Genomic DNA, 25,939 nt, shown 5'->3' with positions numbered 1-25,939 from the left:
GAGAAGTCAGTATTAGGTAACCAGCAAATTATCCCCAATGTTTTTGGAAATTCAAATATATACCTCTAAATAACCCATTAATTTGAAAATGAGTTTATATTTATCCTATTATAAATATTTCTACTAAAGTAATAGTAAGAAATTACTATTACTGAAAGAAACTATTATGTTGTAGTTTGAAGGGTACAGATAAAGTAGTACTTAATCAAAATTATACAGTCTTAAAAAAGGCCCCAAATTAGTGAGTAAATATTTATCCTAAGAAATAAGAAACGTGTGGGTGTTTGGCTGAGCAGGGACACTGCCTCTGAAGTTGGAGTCTGAGTTCAGTCCCCAGCTCTGACTCCTGACTTCGGCTTCCTGCCACTGCACGTCTTAGGAGGCCTTGGTGGGTGGTGCAGACAGATGAGCTCTTGACAGCACATGAGAGAGCTGGGCTGAGTTCCTGGGTTCCAGCTTCAGCCTCGGCCCGGCCCTGGTTGTTAGAGATGCTTGGGGAAGTAAACCGGTAGATACGAGCTGTTTCTCTGCTTTTCAAAAAAAAAAAAAAAAAAAAAAGCGCCCTAGGTCCATACATAGAAGGTAGAAATTACTACCAAGGATGTGCTTTGAAAGGACTTGAGTAGTTCATAAGCCTGTGGTAAGACTGAGCAAAAGGAAACGGAAGTCACAGATAATGTCCATCTTAAAACATAGTGTGGAATGTTGAGACACAAAAGAATAAACTTGTCAGTTTGACGCTGAGTGTGGGCGAACCAAGTGATGCTGTTGGGGCCGCAGGTGTGGGTGAAGGCGTATAGAAAGGCGAGGAAGCGGTGCCGGGGCTCTGCGCCTGGCAGTGGGGCACGTGGATGACCCTCATCGTGTTGTGCCGACTCGACATGATTGCAAGGGGCTGTCGACTGCATTTACTCGTCTGCGTGATGTCACAGTGACAGAGGAGGCAGTGAGCACGCTTCTCCTGTGAGTCCACGGGTACGTTACCCTTCTCGCCAGACAGGAAGAGAACATTCGGCCCAGCTGAGGGATGTTAACACGGAACTTTGCAAAGATCTCACGGCTCATCCATGTTTGGCACTAGAGGCTGAATCCAAAGTAAACCTTGAGTACCAGCCACACCAGACTCACTTTAAGCCGGAAAACGTGAAACACGGCCCCTTCTTGTGCTGGGCGTGAGGGACACAAGCCCGTAAGTAACGAGCAGGGGCGCCAGTGTGAGCACAGCAGGAAATGAAGAGGCTCTGTGGCCAGCAAGAGCTCCTGTTCTGTCTGAAGGGCAGCTGCACCCAACGCTGGATAATTGTTGACCTGCAGAAAGTTGGCAATAATATTGCCAGGTTGTCTGACTGGTTTTTTTTTTTTTTAAGATTTTTTTATTGATTTGAGAGGTGGAGTTACCTCTGAAATCAATAAGAGAGAGGAAGAGACAGAGGTCTTCCATCCACTGGTTCACTCCCCAGATGGCTGCAACAACTGGAGGTGAGCCAATCCGAAGCCAGAAGCTGCTTCTGGGTCTCCCTCGTGGGTGCAGGGGCCCAAGCACTTGGGCCATCTTCCACTGCTTTCCCAGGCCACAGCGGAGAGCTAAGGATTGGAAGAGGAGCAGCTGGGATGTGAACTGGTGTCCATTTGGGATGCCGGGCTGCAGGCGGGGGCTAATAAACCTTCTGCGGCACAGCGCAGACCCCGGATTTAAAAAAAAAAAAAAAGATTGATTATTTATTTCAAAAGCAGAGTTACAGAGAAGCAGAGAGAGATCTTCCACCCCCTGTTTCACTCCCCCAGATGGCCGCAGCTGCCGGAGCTGAGCCGGTCTCAAGCCAGGAGCCAGGAGCTTCTTCCAGGTCTGCCACACGGGTGCAGGGGCCGAAGGACTTGGGCCATCTTCTACTGCTTTCCCAGGCCATAGCAGAGATCAGAAGTGGAGCAGCCAGGACTTGAACCAGCGCCCACATGGGATGCTGGCATTGCAGGTGGCAGCTTTACCCACAGCCCGATTTTTTTAAGACCGGGTGGAAATCTGACTTTTAATGTAAATGGGCCTGATTTTTAAGTGTTGCCTCAAGCATTTTTCCCTCCAGTATGGTCGGTGAATCAAAGCAAACCTGAGTCTGGGCTGCGTCCAGCTGTAGGGCTATTAGTTTGACAGTGCCCTCAACAGCCGTGAAGAATGGAGAGAGAGAATAATGCAGAGAATAACTCAATGTAGCTTCTCAATGGAGCTTGCCTGCCAAATGTGCGCGGACGTGGTTCTCAGTTCAGAACAGAGAAGCTTGCTGGACCCGAATGCACACATTCCTCGTTGCTCGGGTAATGGTTTTCTTCGTGAGACCTGGCTCCTGTGCAGGGGAGGGCAAGGCTGTCCCTGTTTCTCTTTCCAACAGGAAGAACATATTAAAGGGGGTGAGCGAGGCTGCTGAATGAACAGACACTACACAGCGTAACTTCTTTCACAAGGAACAACCGAAGATGCATTTTTAAGATTAATTTCAAAGACGCACGCGTGTTGCCTCATGGTTTGGGTTTCACGACAAGGTGCTGTGCTTAGAGGAGCATGTATTTTCAGAGGGTGGCCCAAGTGCTGGCAGAGGGACTGCAAACTGTTAGACCCCTGCCCCCATCTAGGTTATCCACAGCCCTGGGGGCCGGGGTGAGGGTGGCCGGCTGTCTTATGTGTGCTGTGACTTACATTGAATGATGACTTTAGAAAGGTATACTATGGGGGCTGGTGCTGTGGCACAGTAGGTTAATCCTCCGCTTGCAGTGCCGGCATCCCATATGGGCGCCAGGTTCTAGTCCCAGCTGCTCCTCATCCAATCCAGTGCTCTGCTGTGGCCTGGGAAGGCAGTAAAAGATGGTCCAAGTCCTTGGGCCCCTGCACCCATGTGGGAGACCCAGAAGAAGCTCCTGGCTTCTGGCTTCAGATCGGTGCAGCTTCGGTTGTGGTCATCTGGGGAGTGAACCAGCGGAGGGGAGACCTTTCTCTCTGTCTCTCCCTCTCACTGTCTGTAACTCTACCTGTCAAATAAATAAAATCTTTTTTTAAAAAAAAAAAAAAAAAGGTATACTTTGTTAGGTTGACATTTCAAGTGTGGTTTTTTTTTTGTTTTTGTTTTTTTTTATAGTGGCATCCTCCAACTGTTCTTTCCAAGAATATGTTTGGTTTGTCTTAAGCCAGTTTGTAAAAAAAAAAAAAAGGGGGGTGGGGGAGGGGAGAAACACATGATTTGGTTCAGCAAGGTCCCTGGGAAAGGAAAGCTGCACCCCCACACGACACCCATGTTGAGTGAGGTTCGCAGTCGTGGACCCTGCTGCCTTCACCATGCAATACTCGTGTGGCGAGCCTTGTGCTGCTAGCCGCAGCCTCATTACAGAAAGCACTCGGCTCGCGTTTGGGGTGTGCGGAGAATCTGTTGCACACACAGTGTAACATGCTCTCCCTGCTCGCTCCTTCCCAGTGAGGAGCCATTCTGTGTGTGAGTCCACAGTGACGTCACGTGGAATCTGCCTGGGGAGCCCACGGCTGGAGCTCCCTGTGTCCGTGACGCTGCGTGCTGTGAGCAGTGCCGGTGGGTGTGGAGCAAAGATCTTGTTTGCTCTGCAGCCTCAGCTCTCAGGATCGGCTGCGGCCTACCTGACACACTTGTACTTTGTTTCAGCAAGACACACATGTTTGCGTTGCATTGGGAGCCTCCGACTTTTTTACATGTTAAAATTTATTTGGGAGGTAGAGAGCACCCAGCTGCTGGTTCACTCTCCAAATCCAGGCAACAGAACTAGGCTGATAACAAGAACTGGGAGCAGGTCTCCCACATGACTGGCAAGGATTCACGTACTTGAGTTATCACCTGTCGCCCCCCACGCAGGAAGCTGGAATCCGGGGCAGAGCCGGTTCTCCAACCTGGGTGATTGGTCTGGGGCCTGAGCATCTCAGCAGTGACTTAGCCACTGGGTCAGGATATGTCCCCTTCAAACTTCTGTTGTTGTTTTTTAACAAGTAGTAAACATTTTTCTATTGCGTTACAATTTACAGACAGTAAGTTGCACTAATGTGAAGTGCACAATTTGATGAAACACACACTGACTCTACCCACGTCCTCGTGATCTTCCTGGGCCTCTGTGTCACCTTGGCCAAGGGTAGCCCCTGTTCTGCCTCTATTATCATGGGTTGGTTTGCCTGCCTTGGAGTTTCAAATTTTTTTAATAAAGATTTATTTTACTTATTTGAAAGAGTTACAGAGAGAGGTAAGCCAGAGAGAGAGAGGTCTTCCATCTACTGCTTCACTCCCCAAATGACTGCAATGGCCAGAGCTGAGCTGATCCAAAGCCAGGAGCCTCTTCCCGGTCCCCCATGCAGGTGCAGCGGCCCAAGGACTTGGACCATCTTCTTCTACTTTCCCATAGCAGAGAGCTGGATCGCAAGTGGAGCAGCCAAAACTCAAACTGGCACTCATAAGGGGCGCCGGCCCCGGAATTTCTAATTTCCTAAGTGTCTATTTGGTGTCTGGGCTGCTTTGATTCAGCATTATGTTTGTGCGACTCAGACATGCATAATGATTGTTTCTCACTGCCGGATGGTATTGCACTGTGTGTCGATTCCACAGCTATTCCCTCTACTAGTGAGCCGTCGTGTTGCTGCAGTTACGCATGTCACTTCGTCAACCACTCCCCAGTGACTTCTTACTCTGTGCCAGGCACTGGGGATACGGGGATGAAGAAGACATCAAGCTGTTTATATGTGAGTGACTCAGAGGATGAGTATAAGGTAGACAACTGATTTTGATTGCTAGCCATAGGTACCAGAAAATAATGACAAAACAAGGAGACGGAGGGTGATGGGGTGAGAAGCTGTTCTAAGGAGGTGAGGTTGAGCTGGGATCTGGAGCCAGTAAATGGCCACACGTGGATCTTCAGGGTGTTTGGGGCAGAAATGGCGATGGCACTGAGGGGGAGTGGAGAACGGCCAGGTGGAATAGAGAGGGCTGGGGGGTGTTGAATGCTGGGATGGCAGGGGTGAGACAGACCAGATTACACAAGGCCTTAAATGCCAGCGCAGTGAGGGAGGATTTTATCCCTGAGAGTAATGTGTAGGCGTGGGAGGACTTAATCACGGGGGATAGTTCTGTTTTACAGATTAAAGAAAACAGTCATAATTTTGCCCACACAAGGACAGAGTGAAAGGCAGGGTGAGCATTGGGAAGTTCTCTGGCAAATCGGACAAAAGATGACGGTGATTTGTAGGCAAGTCAGGTTCTGAGTGCCTTGTGGAGACTGAACAGGATCTCAGTGGCTTTGACAGGGGCCCAGTGAAAGAGAAAGAGCCCAAAGCTCCGGCTCTTCCTGAGCTGAACAGCCCTGGGGGCGGGGGGGGGGCGGGCAGGAGGCTTATGGGGTCGCCATTGCCTGTGCGAATTCTGAGTTGAGGTTTAGTTTCCCAAGTGGGGACTCAGAGTGGTCAGGGAACTGGGAGTCTTGCCAAGAGCCGTTTTTAGAACAGGAGAGGAAATCCTTGCTGGAATAGGATAAAGAGAGAATGGAGAATGAGATATTTCAAGTTTTTGGGTTTTTTTGTTTGGTTTGGTTTGGTTTGGTACTGAGACCCTCTGGGGTGAGGAGTTAGAAAGGGAAGGAGAAATGATTAATAGAGGAGAGGGGAGTTGATTTTTAAGTTGGTTTTAAGATGGTAGACATTTCATCTTCTTTGTGTTCAGATGAGAACACTGGGGAAAAGCCATAGTTCTTGTTCGCTTCCTTCTGGTTGGATAAGGGAAGATCAGATCATTTAAGAAATACATACAGGAGCCAGCACTGTGGCGCAGTAGGTTCAACCAACGGTTGGCACTTGAGTGCCGCATGTTAGAGTGCTGGTTCGAGTCTCCATTCTCCCCTGTGGTCCAGCTTACTGCTCGTGAGCCTAGGAAGGCAGCAGATGATGACCCAAGTGCTTGGACCCCTTCCACCTGTGTGGGAGACCTGGCTGCAGTTCCTGGCTCCTGGCTCCAGCCTGGCCCAGTCCTGGCTTTTGCAGCTGTGGCTGTTTTCTTGTGGGTTGCTTGTGTTTGGGGAAAGGGGAGCAGGATCTTTGTTTTAACTGTTTTAATTAATTCTTAAATAGGGAATGCAGTTTGGTTCCTTTCTCCTTTGTCCTGAATTCATTTTAGAAATTGATGAGAGTTCTAATAAGCAGCAACCAAAAAATGAACATAGTAACACGTAAGCAAACCTGAGTCCAAAGTAGGACTATCAAAAATAAATCTGCTTATTGTGCATTTCAGTGGGAGTTTGGGTTTTCCTTGACAAAACATGGAAGGACACTGGATTTCTGGAAGGAGCCCATGAACCAAAACAGGCTCTCTGTGAACAATGAGTAACGTAGGGCGTGCTTTGGGCTGGTATTCCTCTTAGAGCACTTTCTTGTTTGCATCTTTGCCATTTTCTTCCTTATTGACTAATGCTGATATTTAAAATAAGCCCCCCTCAGTACTGGCGTTGTGTCATAGGCAATTAAGCCACCGTCTGCCACACAGCCATCCCACATGGGCACCAGTTTGAATCCTGGCTGCTCTGCTTCCAATCCATCTCCTTGCTAACGTGCCTGGGAAAGCAGCGGAAGATGGCCCAAGTGCTTGGGCCCCTGCACCCACATGAGAGACCTGGATGAAACTCTTGGCTTTGGTTTGGCCCAGTCCTGGCTGTTGCGGCCTTTTGGGGAGTGAACCAGTGAGTGGAAGATTCTCTGCACCTTTTCCCAGTATCTCTGCTTTAAAAACAAAATAAGTCCTCTCGCATTTTTTTAAAGATTTTTTTAAAAATTTATTTGAAAGAGTTACAGAGAGATAGAGACGGAAAGAGAGGTCTTGCATCCACTGGTTGATTTCCCAAATGGCCACAACATCCAGAGCTGAGCCGATCTGAAGCCAGGAGCCAGGAGCTTCTTCTGGGTCTCCCACATAGGTGCAAGGGCCCAAAGATTTGGGCCATCCTCTGCTGTTTTCCAGGTGCATTAGCAGGGAGCTGGATTGGAAGTGGAGCAGCCAAGACTCAAACCTGTGCTGCAGGCCAGGACTTTAATTATTTATTGAAAGGTAAAGAGACTCACAGAGAGATATCATCCATCCTTTGGTCCATTCTCCTGATGGCTGCAGTAGCCAAGTCTGGGCTAGGCTGAAGGAGGGGCCAGGAACTCCATACGTCTTCCATATGGGTGGCAGGGGCCCAGATACAAGGGCTCATTCCCGGCCTGCCCAGGCACATTAGCAGGAAATCGGATTGGAAGCAGAGTAGCTGGGACTAGAACTGCCACTGTGATATGGGATGATGGCTTAACCCATGGCAACACAGTACCAGCCCCCTCCATCCTTTTATTTTTAATCTGTTTGTGTTTGTGAAGCTAAAGTGCATCTCTTATAGACAGCATCCAAGTATGCTTCAAATAGTTCATGGAAAATAGGCCTAATACCGAGGTTTATTTTGCTGAAATATTATTTTGAAATCCATACAAAAAGGTCTTTAAAAAGCACAGGGGAAATGTGCATTATGAGAAAACTGTGCATGGACTTCAGGATTTTTTGCACCGAAATTAGTTTTTTGTAATTCCCGCTTTGTATCCATTCCTCCATGTCTGCTGGAGTGTCTGATCTATTTACATGTAATGAAGTGATTGATAAAGTGGTACTGAGTTTACCAGTAAGATACTTGTTTTCTTTCAGTTTTTTCAACTATTTTTTTAAATTGACATAAAATTTTAATGTGTGTGCACTTACTGTGTAGCAGGATATTTTGAAGTGTATATGCATTGTGGAATGACTGTGTCTATCTAAGTATGAAAGCTCTTTGTTTGCTATGTGCCATGCCTCTTTTACTCCCATGTTCTTCCAGCCCACCTTTTTTTTTTTTTTTTTGACAGGCAGAGTGGACAGTGAGAGAGAGAGACAGAGAGAAAGGTCTTCCTTTGCCGTTGGTTCACCCTCCCAATGGCCACTGCGGCCGGCGTGCCACGCTGATCCAAAGCCAGGAGCCAGGTGCTTCTCCTGGTCTCCCGTGGGGTGCAGGGCCCAAGGACTTGGGCCATCCTCCACTGCACTCCCGGGCCACAGCAGAGAGCTGGACAGGAAGAGGAGCAACCGGGACAGAATCCAGCGCCCTGACTGGGACTAGAACCCGGTGTGTCAGCACCGCAGGCGGAGGATTAGCCTAGTGAGCCGTGGCGCCGGCCTAGGCCACCATTTTTAAATAGTTATTTTCTCGGGGCTACCGCTGTGACATAGCAGGTAAAGCTGCCACCTGCAGTGCCAGCGTCTCATATGGGTGCTGGTGCAAGTCCCGGCTGCTCCACTTCTGATCCAGCTCTCTGCTATGGCCTGGGACAGCAGCAGCAGATGGCCCAAGTCCTTAGGCCCCCGCACCCACATGGGAGACCCAGAGGAAGCTCCTGGCTTTGGATCGGCACAGCTGCAGCCATTGTGGCCAAATGGGGAGTGAACCAGCAGATGGAAGACCTCCCTCCCTCGCTTTCTCCCTCCCTCTCTGCCTCTCCCTCTCTCGGCTTCTCCTTCTCTTTCTGTGTGTAACTCTGACCTTCAAATAAATAAATAAATCTTTTTTCAAAAAGTTACTTTCTGAGAAGTTTTTGATTCTCCTCTTTTTTCTTTTACTTATTTTTGCTTACAAAATTCCTAGTCTTCATTTTTCAGTTTGATGATGGTGTTGAGGTGAGGAGCTCTTTTGAGTTTACCTGTTCGGGGTTAAGATGCTTGGATGCACAGGTTAATTTTTCCCACCAGCTGTGGAGTTTGTGCCATTGACGATCTCGGAAGCCCTTTCTGTCCTTGTCTCTCTGCTCTTCCTTAGGCTGACGCTGGTCTGCTCCCGTCACGTCTCACAGGCCCAGGTCATTTTTCTTCATTCTTTTTTTTTATTCTTTATTTTTTTATTTCTCTCTGTTCTACAGACTGGATAATTTCAGCTGACTGACTTTGAAGGTTGGTGAGTCTTCACCCTGCTCAAGTCTGTCACTGAACCATTCTAGTGTATTTTACACCTGTCCTGTATTCAAGGATTAAATCCTTCTTGGTCTCGGTGTATACTCCTTTTAATATAAGAGGTGACCTTATATGTAGAGAGCTCTAACATTCTACCAAAAACTTGATTGGAATGATAAATGAATTCAGGAAGGATGCAATGTTGGTGTTTTATTGAGGATTTTTTAGTTGCTATTTATAAGTGATAATGGTGTATAGTTTTCTTGTACTGGCTTTGTCTCTGGAATGAGTTAAGAATGCTCCTTCCTCTTCAGTTTTTCTTTAAAAATAATTGGTAGAATTCACCAGTGAAGTTATCGGGTGTAGGGCTTGTGGTTGTTGGGAAATTTTTTATTTATTCCATGTTTTACAGGTTATAGATCTATAGAGATTTTCTATTTCTTTGTAGTTTAGTCTTGGTAGATTTTGTGTTTCTAGGAATTCGTATTTGATTTGGTTATGATACTTTTTATAAAAGATTGATTTTATTTGAAAGGCAGAGTATGAGTGAGCTGGAAAGCGAGCTTCTATCTGCTGATTCACTCCCCAAATAGCTACAGTGGCTGGGCTGGGCCAAGCTGAAGCCAGGAGCTAGGAACTCCATCTGGGTCTCCCGCATGGGTAGCCGAGGCCCGAGCACTTGACCTGTTTTCTGCTGCATCTCCATGCACGTTGGCAGGGAGCTGGATGGGAAGTGGAGTGGTCAAGACTTGACCTGGCGCCCATTACGGGACTGGTGTCACAGGCGTCAGCTTCACCTGCCGCACCACGGCAGCCCCTCTCTTTGACTTATACATAGCATTCCTCAAGAGTGCAGAACGCTAGGTTGCAGATAATTCTCTCTCCACTCTTTAATTGCTCGTGTGGTTCCTGAGACATTGGAAGTAATTCTTCTTTTGTTCCTGTATAGTTGAAGTGTTGTTTTTTTCCTCTGACTTGTTTCAGGATTTTTTCTTTATAGTTGATTTTCAGTAATTTGGAAATAATTTTTTAAAATCCTCATTTAATTTTTTCATTTCTTATTTATTTAGAGGGCAGGGAGGAAGGGAGGCAGGCAGAGATCTCTCATCTGTGTGTTCACTTGTAATTTGGAAATTGTGTGCCCAGGTGCCCCCCCCCCAACACTTGGCCTTATCTTTCTTGGTGTTCTTGGTGTTCCTTGGATCTGAGCTTCATTTGGGGAAACCCTCAGTCCTCGTTTCAGGAATGTCTTCCATCCCTTTCTCTGCTGTTGTCTGTGTTGAACTTTGTGTGGGTATCACATTCTGTTTTGTTTCAGTCTTGCTCTGTTTGCTTTTCGGTTCGGGTGGTTTCCAGTGATGTGTCTTCTAATTCTGAGGTGGATTTGTCTTCAGATTCTGAGACATTTTTCTTGGCCATGTCTGTTCATCAGCCCATCAAAGCTTTCACTTCTGTTATGGCATTTTTGAGCTTACATTGCCCATCTATTTCCGGTATTAGCACCCTTAACATAATCATAATAAAATTCCCTGCCTGGTGATTCAGCCATCCTTGCCTTGCCTGGTCTTGGTGCATGCCCTGTCTCTTCCAGCCCTATTTTTCTCCTCTCAGTATACCTGATAAATTTTTCTTGGCTGTCCTGGGTCCAGGGTACTGCTGCAAGTAGCCTTCGGTGGTGTGGAGCTAAGGTGAGGGTGAGGAGAGAAGTGTTCTTGGGATCAGGTCTGGCTGTTGGTGAGCCTGTGCCTCCAGACTGAGTCCTGCCCCATCTTAGGACGCAGAGAGGGCTGCGGCCGGCATTTCCCTCGCCTGAGAAAAGCCCCACAGGTGAGGTGAGGCCCTGGTTGTCTGCCTTCTGCTGTGGGCCGACCTTTGAAGAGCAGTCCTGAGATGAATTTCAGAGCAGTTCTTTTTCCCGAATTCTTCCTTTTTTTTTTTTTTTTTTGGTTAGGTTTATTTATTTGAAAGGCAGAGCATCAGAGAGAGAAAGCAAGTGAGAGATACCTTCCATCTGCTGGTTCACTCTCCAAATGCCTGTAACAGGCAGGGCCGGACCAGGAACTCCTGGTCCCACTGACGTGGTTGTCAGGAACCCAGGTATTTGAACCACCAACTGTGGCCTCTCAGGCACTTAGCAGGAGGCTGAATGAGAAGCCCGAGTAGCTGGGTCTCACCCCAGGCCCTTTGATACAGGATGCAGTGTCCGAAGCAGTAGCTTCACCTGCTGTGCCACAGCGTCCGTCCCATGGGGGCATCTTAACCACTAGGCTGCTAGCGACCCACCGCCAGGCTGGTTTGTCTTATTTTTTAAGGTGCAGTGTTCATTTCTGGCTGTCCTGGTTTAAGACTAAGAAAAAGAACTGTTCATCCTTTTTGTTTCCCATGTCATAAAAATGGTTGGCTTTTATTGTCAGATCTTAGACCGTGTGAAAGGCGTTTTCCACAGAGTTCCTAAAACCGGACGGCCCAGCTGGAGACGGCAGGTTTGAAGTCACGAAGAGTGCAGGGTCGGCGGAAGGCCTGAGTGGAGCAGGACTGCCCCACCGTGGCGTTGTCAGCAGGGATCGCACCCCTCCGTCCAGGGGCGGCCGTCACGAAGGAAGAACACCTGGCCTGGCCAGCAGTGCAGGGAGAAGTCCTGGATCAGGCAGTGAGCTGATCTCTGTACCCACAGCGGGCGCTGAGTCTCCCTAGAGACTCTGGCTGTTCCCAGAGTACTCGGCGTCTTCGAGACGGACCGTGGCTGCCGCTCAGCATCAGCTGTTACGTAATTCACTGGTGTGGAGAGGCGCCGTGCGTCTCTGCAGGACGACAGGCGTGGCTGGAATTCCTGCGGTAGTGTCTTTGCTTTTCCCTGCCTCCAGTCCTCTGTGCTGCTTTCTGGACGGTCTTCAGCACATCTTCCCCCTGAAGGAGGTCATCTGTTTGCGAGGGGGAATACACTGCTTGTTCTCGAGCCGCAGACCAGCTTCCTGCACACGCGGAGCACGCTGCAGCCCTGTGCGACTGCGGAGGCCGGGCGCGGAGCAGCCAGCGTCCAGCTGCCCGGGCACCGTGGTGGGAGCGGCCGCCCTGGCTGCCGCCCTGGCAGCTCCGGCTCCCGCTGGCGGCTCTGCAGCATGCAGTTGTCCCTGGAAACCCGTGCCTCACAGCTCAGAGTGCAGCTCACCTCCTGCAGTCTCGGGTCAGGAATCACTCCAGCTTGTGCTGAAGGTTTTGGCCCATTTTTCAAGCTTGTTCCTTGGTTTGCTGTGCGGGCAACTAAATGCAAAGTGGCCGTTGGCTGAGCTCAGGGGTTCACTCAGAAATAAGCGTTGACTGAACACGTGCGTTCGTCATTTCCAAAAAAATAATTGAATTTGCACACATATTTTTCCTGAGATTACACTCTGGTTTGTCAGGAATCCCGTTATGGCACATGGATTCCATTATTTATTAAACATGTTTTTACCCAGGCATTGGGTTACCTAATTAATTTCCTGCGCTAATCAACCCAAGACTAGGGTTTTGTGCCCTGGACCTCCAGCTCTCTGGCTGTGTCCCCGCCGGCCTGTAGGGGGCTCACTGCTGGCCGGGCAGTGCCCAGCTTCTGTGTCTCACCAGCCCCGCCCTCCGGGCTTGGGCTCTCTCCTCTTCCTCTCATCTTGCCAGGCCCCAAGCACAGGAGGGGCCTTCATGGCCCTTTGCCCAAAACTTGTATTTTCTGTCCTGAGCTGGGGCTTGTGTGTGTGTGTGTGTGTGTGTGCCTTCACTTTTGAAATGTGTGTGTTTCATTTCTCTGGCTTTTCAAACGCTGTACCTGAGTAGATTCTGTGACCTCCTGATTGCTAGTGGACAGTGCTGTGTGGGGGACCCCAGGCAGGTGAGGGGTGGGCCACCGCCCTCCTACCAGCCAGCCAGGTCTTGGCTGCAAGCTCAGGTAGCAAAGGCAGTTCCCACCTTTCCTGTCTCCTTCTTACACACGTGTTTATTTCTAACCGGCACACACGGTACTTGGGTAAGTCTGTGGGCACAGAGTGACACTGATGCCTGCACACAGGACGTGCCGGTCAGATCAGGGTGGCTGGCAGATCCGTTGCTGTGGACCCTTGTCGTTTCTTTGTGCAGAGATCATTTCAGCATTCTCTCTCCCCGTTGTTTCGGGCTAGCCCGTCAGTTGCTGTCACCCAAGGTGACCCAGGGACCTCAGCACTACTTCCATGGCAGTGCTCAGCTCCCTCACGCCCCGGCCGTGGAGGAGCAGGTGACCTGGTGCCCGCTGTGCAGACTCCAGAGACCCCACTGCCCTGTGCCCTGTGTGCAACAGCTCTGCTCTTTCAGGCCTCGCACTTCCTGTCCCAGGGAGGCTGCCTGCCACCTGCCACCTCTAGGAGGCTCCCACGTCTCCGCCTCTCCTGACTTCGTTCTGCAACATGGAGGAAACACCCCGCGAGATGAAGATTTTCCTGCTATTTAAATACGAGTAAAGCCAGGGCATGGTTCTAAAAATTCCCTTCTGCAAAATGCTCGGGACCAGACACGTTTTGAGCTTGAAGTATTTGCATAGACGCTTATATAATGAGAGATCTTGGGGACAGATAAATATCTAAGCACAAAATTTCTTTGCTTCCTGTACACTTTATCCATGTAGCCTGAAGGTAGTGTGCTTGTGTTTTAAGTGCGACCTATTACAAGGTCAAGTGTGGAATTGTCCACGTGGACCATGGCATTGGTGTTCAGAAAGCTGTGAGTTTTGGAACATTTTGAAATTTGTGTTTCCAGGTGAGAATGCTCAACCTATAGAACAGCATATACAGAGGTGACAGTGTGACACCAGCCTGTGTGTATTTGTATGTGTGTGAGTGTGTGTGTGCGCATGTGTGTGGGTGTGTTCTTCCTGAGCTGCTGATATGGGTTTTAGCAAGCATATACCTGTGTTCACGTCCCCTCTTCTCTCCTTCTCCTATTCTCCCCCCACCCACTGATTGTTTTTTTTTTTTAAACACAAATGTTGTACATGTAGTCTGGATATTGCTTTTTAAATGTATTGCTGTTTTGGAAGACACCTTGTGCCTCATTGTTTGAATAGATGGAGCTATGCCACTGATGGTAAACACATTGTAACATGACAAGGCTCTGGTAAAGGGTAGCTGTTTCCAGTCCTTAGTACTCAAAGCCGTATTTATGTGAGCACCTTCATGACATCCAACTCTTGTGCTTACACACAGTGGGGTCTCTGTAAAGGGTGTTAGAAGTAGAATCACTGGCCTGAAGGGTTTGTGTACTTTGTTTTCTGAAAGAGATTGAAATTTTTACAAATGTATTTCTTTGAAGGAAGAGAGAGAGCCAGTGAATGAGCTTCCATCTGCTGGTTGACTCCCAAATGCCTGTAGCAGCCAAGGCTGGGCCAGGCCAGAGCCAGGAGCCTAAACTCCATCCAGGCCTCCTACGAGGCTGGTAGGGACCCAAGTCCTTGAGCCATGTGTGCTGTCTCCCAGGGTGTGCACCATCGGGAATTTGGAATCAAACAGAATTGGGACTTGAACCCAGGCACTGCAGTACGGAATATGGGCTTCCCAACTAGCACCCCAAACCATGTATCAGACACCCACCCCTTTAAAAACTGCTTTTTCTGTTTCTAATGTTACTGCTTCTCCAATCTTTTTATTCATGTGTCATTGATTTCTTAGATTTGTCTTCAGTTTCTGCTATCTTTTTACTACACTTGATCTTAGCCAAAAGGCTGAGAAGCGATTCTGCTATCTTTTTAAAATACTCATCTCTTTTTCCATGTCTTTGTTCTGGGAGAATTTCATTGTTTACATTCTACAGTTCACGGTTCCTGTGATCATTGGATTCCTCAATGTGCTGGTCACTTTCTGTTGCTTTTAAGAACTCGCTATTGTTTTCATATTGTTCTCTTGTCAAGACTGTAGACCTTCTATATTTTGGTCTTTTTATTAAAAGATAACATGTATGCAGAATGTGAACAAGTTTTAATCATTCAGCTTGATGAATTCTGAAAAAGTATTACATGACCAAGACTGTGACAAAGAAGCAGGCAACCCTGGAAGGTTCTTGTTCACTTTCCAGTTGCAGTCTGTCCAGGGGTAGCCACAAGAGTTAACAGCATATTTTCGCTTGGCCTTTATTTTCCTTTCTAATGTTTATTTGAAGTACAGAAAGAGAGATGATGTCCCATCCATTGGTTCACTCCCCAGATGCTTGCACCAGCTGGGATTGAACCAGACTGAAGCCAGAGCCAGGAGCTCTATCCATGTCCCCCAAGTGGGTGGCAGGGATGCAAGTATTTGAGCCATTACTTATCACCTCCCAGTGTACGCATAGGCAGGAAGCTAGAATTGGACTTGACCCAGGCACCCTGGCACAGGTGCAGGCATCCCGAGTGCACACTCATCACTACGCCAAATGCATGTTTAAAAACTTCACAGCGTATAAGTCCCCAGTATATGCTCCTTCTCCCTCCTGTGTACACCATTATGTTTGATGGACACGGCTGTGGTTCGTTTGCAAACTGTTCCACTTCGTGCATGTGCGTGCCATGGTTCTTGCATTCATTCTTCTGTTGGTGGATACGGGAGCGTGTCCCTGTTGGGGGTGTCATGGATGGTATTACTGTGGCTGCTTCTGCTGGTGGATACGGGAGCGTGTCCCTGTTGGGGATGTCATGGATGGTGTTACTGTGGCTGCTTCCGCTGGTGGACATGGGATTGTGTTCCTGTTGGGGGTGTCATGGACAGTGTTAATATGGCTGCTTCTGCTGGTGGATATGGGAGCGTGTTCCTGTTCTGGATGTCATGGATGGTGTTACTGTGGCCACTTCTGTTTGTGTCCTCCATTGCCCACAGGAAGGGGCTGTGAAAAGCTGTGCATTATGAGAAAACCATGAGCAGATTTCAGTTTTTGTACCCTGTTGTCCCATGAGCTGTTTGAAGTAGGCTTGTGGTACACGTATATGCTGGTGTGTGTTTCTGGCAGGAGCATTGCTGGGTCACAGGGAGAGAGTGTGTAAACTAAAGCAGCTGCCTCCTTGTGCACAGCTCCTGGAGTCCTGGCTGTGCTGCATCCTGGTCAGCGCCCATGTCTTCTCTTTGACTTCACGCGTGTCAGGGACTGAGTCACGTTTCAGCACAGCTTCGGTTTTCTCTTCCTGCTCACGTGTCACCTGGACCATGTTTCCATTGCTGCGTCATTCTGTTGGATATCCTCCTTGGCGAAGTGTCTTCTGAAAGTTGTTCTCCCATTTTTTACTTAATTTTTGAAACATTGTTGTAAAGATTTACTTATCTACTTGAAAGAGTTACAGAGAGCAGAGAGAGAAGTCTTCCATCCACTGGTTCACTCAACAAATGGCTACAGCACCCGGAGCTGCACTGGTCAGGAGCCAGAAGCCAGGAGCTTCTTCCAAGTCTCCCGTGTGGGTGCAGGGGCCAAGCACGTGGGCCATCTTCTACTGCTTTCCCAGGCACATGAGCAGGGAGCTGGGTTGGAAGTGGAGCAGCCGGGATACAAACTGACACCCTTATGGGATGCCAGAGCTGCAGGCAGAGGCTTCACCTGCTACATGCAGCGCTGGCCCCTATTTTTTTTTTTTTTTTGGTTATTTTTTAAAAAACCTTTGGACAGCTCGCATTTCACCTCGGTGAACAGAACTCCTTTTGTCTTCCTCCTTCCCGCTGTCTTTTTAAGGTTTTTCTTGGCTCCTTCCTCGGTTGTTACTTATTTTCTAAGAAGTGAGCTTCAGAAGCCGTAAGCCCAGTGCTCCAGAATCTGATGAACCTGCATGCAACACGTCCCTTGAGGAGACACGTCCCTTGATCTGGCCCGTGATAGTCCTCCTCAGAAAGGAAACTGGAACGCTGTCCTCCGGGTTGTGTTGCCACGCCGTATTCAATTCTCATAGTCGTGCCATCTTTGACAAGTGCTTATTTGAAACGAAAAGCTTTTTCATATGCATTTAAAATCTCCAGCTCCTTTTTAAAACAATGTCCACATTTTGCAGGTTCTGGATCAGTATGAGCAGGAAGGATTCGGTTTCCTAGCAAAGGTGTTTAATTCGTCACATTCCTTCCTGGAAGACTTGACCGGTCTGACCCTGCTGCACCAGGAGACCCAGGCGGCCGAGGTAAGAACGGGGCGGGCTCTCTGTCCTGAGGACCAGTGTGTCCGACGCCTGTCTGATACTCAGCTTCGTGGAAAGGGAAGGAACCAACCGGTTTTTTTCCTTAGAGAAGCTACTAGTGACTTAGCCTGCTCCTTATCAGAGAAGAAGGCACCTGGAGGCCTTGCTGGGTGCTCTCGTGTGCAGCTTGCTGTTCGGCAGGTGCTGAGGGCACAGAATCTCTCAGAAGGGCGTGCGGGGTGTTGGTTTCCAGGCCCCTCTGTCCCCGCGGCAGACCTGCGTGTGCCTGGGCTCTGGTGTCCACGTGGCAAAGTGCAGGTCAGCGCGCACACTGGACTCGGCCGTGGCGTTCACCAAGAGCGTGCCTGGCCTGTGTCGCAGTCGCTTGTGTCTGCTCGGGCTCTGAACCCCACCGCGAGCCAAGAGCCGTGCTGTGTGCTGTGTTTCCTGGCTGGAATATCTTGTAGACCTTCATTTGCTGGATCGCTGCACTTATTTGTAAGGACTGAGCTGTTAAAAATGGGTTATCATTTGGCCTTGCCACATGTTTGCTATGCTTAGGAAAGGGAGTGCGGTGAGTGGTGGTCGAGCCACAAGTCGGTGTCTCCCTGTTGGGTATCTGGGAGGAACGTGGCCCAGCATGGCATTTCTGCCGGCCACGTGAGGGAAGCCTGGACTCGCGTGTGTGGCAGGAGCGGTACAGTTGCATTATAAAGCCCCTCCAGGCTGTCCTGCTCGAGGCCCTGCGTCGCCAGTGAGTAGATGGCCAGGCCCAGTGCCAGACCAGCCCCTGGTGAAGCACTCGCTCCTGGGAGGTGAGGGTTGCGCTGAGTTCAGGGAAGCCCCGTGGAAATGCCAGGGCCACACTTGATGGAGCTTCGGGTGGTTTGGGTGATTTTCAGGCATGCTGGGGGGCTGGTAAGTGTCTCTCTAGTGCCAGGCTCAGAAGGGAAGCCAGTTCTGTAATCCATTTGGGGTCCTGCGGGCATTAAGCAGATGGTGTTTTGCACTTGGGGCCAATGGTTGGAGCCGGGGGTGCCGCTCACCTTCAGAGCTGGGAGGTGAGTGGCTTCCGTGCAGGACGTGGACATTCCCCCCAGGACTGTGGGGGGTCCCACCCAGCATGCAGATCTCGGCCCTGATTGTGGCCGCTGTGTAGTCCTTTGTGCCGTGCTGTTCTGCCTGATGCTGCGAGTGACGCGGCCGCGGGACGGGGTAGGCAACGGGCAGACTGCTTGTTTCCGCCTGGTGCACTTTGCACCCTGGATGAGGAACACTGCCGGCCTTTTTGGAGACTCAGGAGATGGAGGAAGTTTGAGAGAGCAACAGGGACTAACAGATGAGGCAGGAGGGAGCGTGGCTGCATCGGCAACCCAGAGCTTTCTTCACGGAACGAGATTGCTGGTTGTGGAATCCTAAGGCGCACGTCACATCTTAGATCGCAGGTGGTCAGCTGGCTGGCCTGTGAGTCAGAAAGACCGTGCGGCTGTGCGTCCTTGGCCTGCCCCAGGTGTTAAGTTTTGAGGGAAGCCAACTTTGGAAATTACGAGTTTTACGTACAAGTCTGAATTTTCCCATTTCCAACTTCTTTGGAAGTCAACTCTGGCAGGCTGAGGCCTGCATTCCCTAATAGCGGTGATCAGCTGCAGCCAAGGCACATATTTGGAAGATAAACAGTGCGGAATTTACAGGTATGAAAATACTCTGTGAATAGATGCTCTTCATCACACACCCCTGAAGCCGCATCTGCCTTCCTGGAGACAGACTTGGGGGCCAGCTTGTTGCCGGGATAGCCCTCAGGCGACACTGTCCACACCGCTGCTGACCCTTGCAGTTCCTGAGGTCTGTAACTCCAGTCTTAGAAAAAGGAAAGTTATTTTTAAATTAAAAAAAAAAATAAAGCTCCAAATAGAACTTTGTTGGAAGAGAAGGGCTTTGGGTTGGCGAACCCTCTTGTAACAAAAGTGATTTTATGCAACTGTGAACATGTGAGTCTTGTAAGAGTTTTTTATATATATATATATATATAAATCTACCATTGTGTGTGGGAGGTAGCATCTGGATTTACATATTTGATTCCCGGTGCATTTATAGATTTTTGATAATAATACAAAACTCTGTCTTCCCTATGGAAAGGTCCAACTTACTTATTTTAGCAATGCACTCAAGATCTGATTTCTCAATTTTGGTATGTTTTCTGTTGCCAGTGGTTGAATTGTAGAAGATTCAACTAGATAAGGTAATGTGACGGTAGCCTTGGATTCCTTGTGGATGAAATAAGTCATGTTTTTACAGACTGTCTTTGGAAGTCTGTTTCCAGCCCTGTGCTAGTGTGTGCATGCAGAAGTTTAAGAGACACTGGCCCTCGGCATGAGAGGCAGACGGAAGCCCTGAGCTCGCATCCCGGAAGCGCTCCTGGGATTTTCACGTGAGGTGCTCTTGAGAGCGCTATTCCTGCCTGCGGGCAGGGGTGCACAGAGACCACACCGGCAGGGGATTCCAGGCAGTTTGAAAGGGGAATGGGCCGTTTCTTAAAGTTGAGCTTGGGGTTTTGACAGGGAAGTGGGGTGTGGGCGTCGTGGCAGACTCAAGGTCGCTGAGGCCCCAGCGTCTGCAGTGTGTCACTCGGAAGCCTGAGCATGCAGCGTGTCGGGGCGGGTTTCCTGAAATCTAGGTAGTGCTCTTTAGTAACAGCTCTACTGAGTCAGGGGTCACAAACCCCACAACTCAGCCTTGTAATGCGGTGTCCAGTTGTTTTCTACTGCATCACAGCTCCCTGCTGTTACCTCTCTGTAAGTCCAGAACATATTTGTGCGCCCAGGAGCAAACTCCAGACCCACAAAGTGGCTGTTCCCCTCTGCTTCCAGCCCAGGGCAAGCACTAGTCGAACTCTGTCCCCTTGGGTTTGCCCGCTGTGAACGCGTCACACAGGTGGGACAGAACAGGGTCGGCCTTTTGTGCCTGGCGCCTGGTCCTCAGCAACACATTTTCCAGACTCTTCTCTGTTGTAGCAGGGTAATTCTTTCTGATTTAAAGGAGAAAAAACATGTTTTGAGGTGATTCATGTTCCCCATATCCTGAAGCTCCCTGGTCTGCCTGCCCCAGTATCTGTTGCAATGACAGAGCCCTCGCCCGAGGCATGGAAGATGAGCGCAGACCCTGGGTAGGGCATGGCTGGCTGGGCCCGCCGGGATGAGTTTGTTTTAGGTAGTGGAGTAAGTGGGTGGACACAGCTGGGTGGTGCTGGAGGTGGAATTGGAGTGGGCCGGGAGGCAGGGAGCAGGATGACCAGCTGAGTGGGCCGGGTAGGGAGCCCTGGCCTCCTCCATTTCACACAGTGTGGAAGCAAGGAGAGGCTGTAGGGCTAGCCTGCAACTTGGAAAAAAAAAAAAAAGAAAAAGAAGGAAATGAAAAATGCATGTGGTAGATGAATTTTGTCTTATCAGTTAGTTAAAAATACCACCTAAATACTTTTTGCGTTTGCTGTTACAGGATGTTTTAAAAGGTTCATGGAAAGTGAATCTGAAAGATATGGGTTTTTGGTGCAGCAACTTTTGGTGTCCCTGTGTCATTTTTGTAGGATACACATTTCCCATGAACTCTGTGAAGACCCCCTCCAGTATCCAAAATAAAGTTTTTTCAATTCCATTTCCACGGAGTTTTTGAGGTACCCATCAGTATTTCATAAAGTGCCTTGGCCAGACATGTGTATTCTTTTTTTAAAGAGATTTATTTATTTATTTGAAAGTCAGAGTTGAACAGAGAGAGAAGGAGAGACAGAGAGAAGTCATTGATCCGCTGGTTCACTCCCCAGTTGGCCACAATGGCCAAAGCTGTGCCGATCCGAAGCCAGGAGCCAAGAGCCTCCTCCAGGTCTCCCATGTGGGTGCAGGGGCCCATGGGCTTGGGCCATCTTCCACTGCTTTCCCAGGCCACAGCAGAGAGCTGGATCAGAAGTGGAGCCGCCGGGACTAGAACCCATGCACGTGTGGGATGTTGGCACTGCAGGCTGCGGCTTTACCCACTACGCCACAGCGTCGGGTCCAGATCACAGGTGGACACTGCCCTGTGGGGAAGGATCTCACGCTGCCTCATAGCCTTGAAAGCATCGCCGGGAGACTCGGGGGGTAAGGCTTCCGTTCTGACGCTGGCCAGGAAGGCCCCGCTGCCGAGAATGGTTTGGGCTATTTGGAGATAGACCCCAACTCCCTGTTCCTCCCAGAACTCAGGGTCCCCGGCAGTAGCCTGCACACTGATGAGCCACAGAGTGTCCAAGTCGGGGTACTCTGGAGGTGCGGCTCACCAGGTGCTTTTTGAGTGCTACATTGGTTGATGACTCAGTCTGAATCAAACATGTGGGTGCCTTAGCCCTGTCTGATAGGATTTGCTGTGACTCAGCTTCCTAGGGCTATTCCTCATCCACTGTAGAGTAAGAATCTGTTCGTGTGTATCTGTTGTCCCAACTTTGGATTCAACTTCATGCTTTAAGAAATGCCCAATATTTTCGGCCGGCGCCGCGGCTCACTAGGCTAATCCTCCGCCTAGCGGCGCTGGCACACCGGGTTCTAGTCCCGGTCGGGGCGCCGGATTCTGTCCCGGTTGCCCCTCTTCCAGGCCAGCCCTCTGCTGTGGCCAGGGAGTGCAGTGGAGGATGGCCCAGGTGCTTGGGCCCTGCACCCCATGGGAGACCAGGAAAAGCACCTGGCTCCTGGCTCCTGCCATCGGATCAGCGCGGTGCGCCGGCCGCAGCGCGCCGGCCGCGGCGGCCATTGGAGGGTGAACCAACGGCAAAGGAAGACCTTTCTCTCTGTCTCTCTCTCTCACTGTCCACTCTGCCTGTCAAAAAATAAATAAATAAATAAATAAATAAATAAATAAATAAAAAAAAGAAATGCCCAATATTTTCAAACTCAGTCCACCTAGAAAGAAACGGATTCACGAGAGGATTAATAAAACAGGCTGTATTGGTATATCCTTGAGAAATTCTAGCTCCCAAATCCCATAACCCTACTTCAGTGAAAGGCTTCATTCTTTTTCTTTCTTTTTTTTTTTTTTTTAAGACTTTACTTATTTGAGAGGTAGAACTACAGAGATAGGGAGAGACAACACAGAGAAAGGCCTTCCATCCACTGGTTCACTCCCCAGATGCCCGCATTGGATGGAGCTGGAGCTTCTTCTAAGTCTCCACATGGGTGCAGGAGCCGAAGCGTCTGGGCCTTCCCCTAACACTTTCTCAGGTCATATCGGGGAGCTGGATCGGCCCCCCCCGGACATGAACCTGTGCCCGTGTGGGATGCCAGCGCCTCAGGAGGAAGCTTAGCCTAGTGCACCCCAGCACCGGCGCCTTCATCCTCATTTTCAAGGGTCTGCGAGTTCCGGGATTCCAGGAGTACTTTCAGACTGTGTCATCTGTGTTGTTGCTGTATTGAGCAGTGATGGCTTCAGGGTCACAGTTACAACACTCTGTTAATAAAATTTACATTTTTTCTCAAGCTTTTGCTCAACAGAACTTCCTCTCTGCAGATTTTGAGGTTAACGCGTGACTGTTTAAAAAAAAAGTTTAGCATCCACGATGACACAGCCTGTGAAATCACAAACAGGCTGGCAGAGGGAGCCGGGCTGGGCTGATGGGTTGGTTCTGAACTGAAATTCAGATTCTGACTCATCCGCTGCGGAGTTCAGAATTCCAGAAAATGAAATGCCCGTTTCTCCCGCAGCAGGAGAGTCGTATGAAAGGCGCTAGTCATGTGATGTGACTCGCTTGGCATGGCAGTTCCCTGTTCTGTAAAGTAAATAACACAATTAGCGAGGGTTCCTGCCAGGCCTTTTGCACTTACTCTGAGCTTTTGGCCTGCCTGCCTCACAGCTGGTTTTGATTTGGTTCCTGTGGAATAGTTTTTGTTTTGTTTTCTATTTAACAACAGTCAGATATTTATGTACAGCTTCATCAAGAGCCTCCGATGACAAATGCGCCTTTGGAGGCCAGTAGGAGCTCTGGGACACCCCTGTGTCAGCACTCAGACCTGTTCCAGTGGAGGAAAGTGCCTGGGGCCTGACCTCGCCTGTGCGGGCCTCCGGCCCTCTTTGCCCAGAGCCTCTGCGAGCTCCCTTCCAACCTGCACCGGCCCCTCCTGCACAGTGCCCTGCCTTGGCTTTGGCCGTGAGGGAGGAAAGGCGGGAACAGCAGGCAGAAAGCCCTGCAGTTCACAGGTTGGAAGCCAGGGCCTGATTTTGGAAACAGCACTTGGCGGTGTCTCACTCAGAACTCACTTTATAAAAGGGGAGCCTCTTTTGTTGGCACCCAGAGTCCTCTGCTTGGGTTTGAGATGTCCGGGTAGGCCGGTGACGGGGAAGGATTCAGCTGGGGAAGGGGTGGTGGGGTCTGGGCTGAGCCCCCGCTCCGCCCCTCCAGGGGCGTCTGGGGTGCTGTCATCTACGTGGAGGCCCAGGGCAGAGAGCAGAGAGGAGAACACAAACGCCAGGAGAGCTTAAAGACAGCTGGTGTTAAGAAAGAAATAGAACATGGGAACGGAGTGCTGCTTCCATTTTGGTCCTGGTTCTGCTGGCGTTCTCATGAGCAGTCTTGGATGGATAATCTCGGCGTTTTGCGCATCAGTTTCCCCACTTAAAATGAGGGTGTCGGACCGTATGTATAGTCCTTTTTAGTTCTACTAACGCAGTGGGTTTGATTCAAATATAGTCCATAAAGAGAAGAAGGGAATAGGTGGCCAGCTTTTGTGTCTAAATGTTTATTTTACATGGAGGCAGGCATTTGGCACAGTGGGGGAGCCGACACCTGGGTGCCTGGGTTCGAGTACTGGCTCTGCTGTTCATCCCAGCCTGCTGCTAATGCATGCCCTGGGAGGCAGCTCGTGATGGCTAAGTACTTAGATAGCCGCCACCCATATGGGAGACCCATTCTGAGCTGCTGGCCGCTGGCTGTGGCCTGGCCCAGCCATAGCTCTTGTGAGAATTTTTGGGGGTGGGGGTAGGGGTGAACCAATAGATGGGAGAGCTCTTTCTCTCTGCTGTTCAAGTAAATAAAATTAATAAATAAACGGCCAAATGCCTAAGTGTTTTTAAATATTTAAAAATCTATTAAAGTTATTACCTTTTACACATTTTATAAATACTCTCTGGTATTTATTTTATCTGGCTGCCATTGCTAGAAACATTTTTGGACACATTGTTTTGAGATCTGGACTTAACTTTGAGCCTTCAGAGAACATTTTTCATACTTTGTCCTTAGAAGTACACAACGCTGCAGTCCAGCCCAGTGACTTAACATTGTTCTCCAGGCTTAGCCACAGGACTGCAGCTTCTTCATCAACACAGGTCCCCCGGCCACGGTTGAGTGGATACGTAAAACACTCTGTTACTACCTCTCAGTACAGCTTCCAAACGGGAGCCTCCAAGCCCCCTGACTTCAAGTAGGATCAGCATCCTTGGAATGCTCATTCACTGGAACCCTCATTCAGAATTCTGCAACTTTGGAAAACATTTCAGTGGTTCATTAAACAGGTAAAGAAACAAGTACTGTGTTGGCCTAGAGAGTGCACATAATAAGCCAGGAGAAGTGACGACCTTGTTCTTCACTCCTATGTTCATGATACGTTTTTTGTGTAGTTATACCAGTCAAGAGGTGGAAACAACCCAGATGTCCGTCAGCTGATGAATGGGTGAACACAGTGTGGCTAGTGTGTTGCAACAGTAGCAGAATTACTGGGCTGAAGGAAGGCAGTAACCAGGATGCGCTACACTGTAGGTTGTGTAACGTTGTAGGGTTTCCTCTTTGTGAGATGTGCAGAATGTTAGAATCCACCCAAGTCGAGGCAGATGAGGGGCTGCCTGGGTGTGGGGTTTAGTGGTGTCTTTGCGGTGAGGAAGTGTTCGCGTCTTGAAGGTGGTGGTGGCTGCACAATCGTGAAACCCTTCAGCAGTACGCTCTGAGTGGACGAGCTGGGTGGAGTGCAGACTGCATGTCAGTGGAGAGGTCTCAGAGGCCAGCGAGCCGCAGCCCCCAGCACATGGCTGGGCACTGGGCGTTTGATCTCCCTTGCTCTCGCTCTGGCTCTGGCTCTTTGTGTGCAGTGCTGGTTGTCTGGGCCGGGCTGCCATGGGATGGCTCCCCGCGGGTGGAAACAGATTTTCGCTTCCGGCAGTGACTGCTGACGTTTGTGCTGTCTTTTCAAAGTGTGCGTCCTTGCTCCCCTCATGGAAGTCTTTCTTGGACTGTGGGTCTCCAGTGGGCGCTGTGGGCAGACGCCTCCTTGCGCGCCTACTGGCTGCGTGAGAGTTGGCGAGCAGGAGGGAGCTGAGCTGCTCCTGTCTGGCCATGTCAGCGAGGGTCTGGACGGCCTTAATCCCAGCCTAGGTGTGAGTTAACACAGTTCCGCTTGATGTCTGGTGTTCCCTTTTTGCCTAAGACATTTTAGTTTGAAAATTCTTAAATATAGAAAAGTTGAACACAGAGTTCCTCCTGGGTTCACCAGTTAACATTTTCCCATACTTGGGTTTCTCTCTCTTTAATTCTCTGTGATTGCTCCATGTACTTGAAAGGCAGAGTGACAGAGAGGAAGAGACAGATCTAGTGTGCACTAGTCCCCTCCCAGGTGGCTGCAGTGACCAGGGCTGTCCGGGCCCAAGCCAGGAACTGGGAACCCCATTCAGGTCTCACATGTGGGTGGGAGGGCCTAGTGCTGCTTTCTGAGGCACATTCGCAGGGAGCGGGATCCAGAGCGAAGCAGTCGGGAATGGAACCTGCACTTGCACCCTGTCGTGTATCCGGTCACACTCACGTGTTTTCCCTTGGGCAGACCATTAGAGCCCGCTCCTG

The 25,939-nt window shown here is 49.6% G+C and overlaps 1 protein-coding gene across 9 annotated transcripts in view; it reads left to right on the top strand.

Moving 5' to 3' along the window:
* Nucleotides 1-25,939, top strand: part of ATG7 (autophagy related 7) — a 223,788-nt gene that overhangs the window by 115,552 nt on the left and 82,297 nt on the right. For all 9 annotated transcript variants that reach the window (XM_008260431.5, XM_089306667.1, XM_070051102.2 and 6 more), the window contains one exon: nucleotides 16,984-17,106. In XM_008260431.5, the coding sequence (XP_008258653.1) occupies nucleotides 16,984-17,106 (123 nt within the window). The remainder of the gene's footprint in view (nucleotides 1-16,983; nucleotides 17,107-25,939) is intronic.

Source organism: Oryctolagus cuniculus, chromosome 10 (assembly GCF_051225735.1).
Source record: "Oryctolagus cuniculus isolate XC-2025 breed Fujian yellow rabbit chromosome 10, ASM5122573v1, whole genome shotgun sequence".
Classification (NCBI taxonomy): Eukaryota; Metazoa; Chordata; class Mammalia; order Lagomorpha; family Leporidae; genus Oryctolagus; species Oryctolagus cuniculus.
The sequence above is the reverse complement of the archived record's forward strand: the minus strand, read 5'-3'. Positions and strand labels throughout refer to the sequence as shown.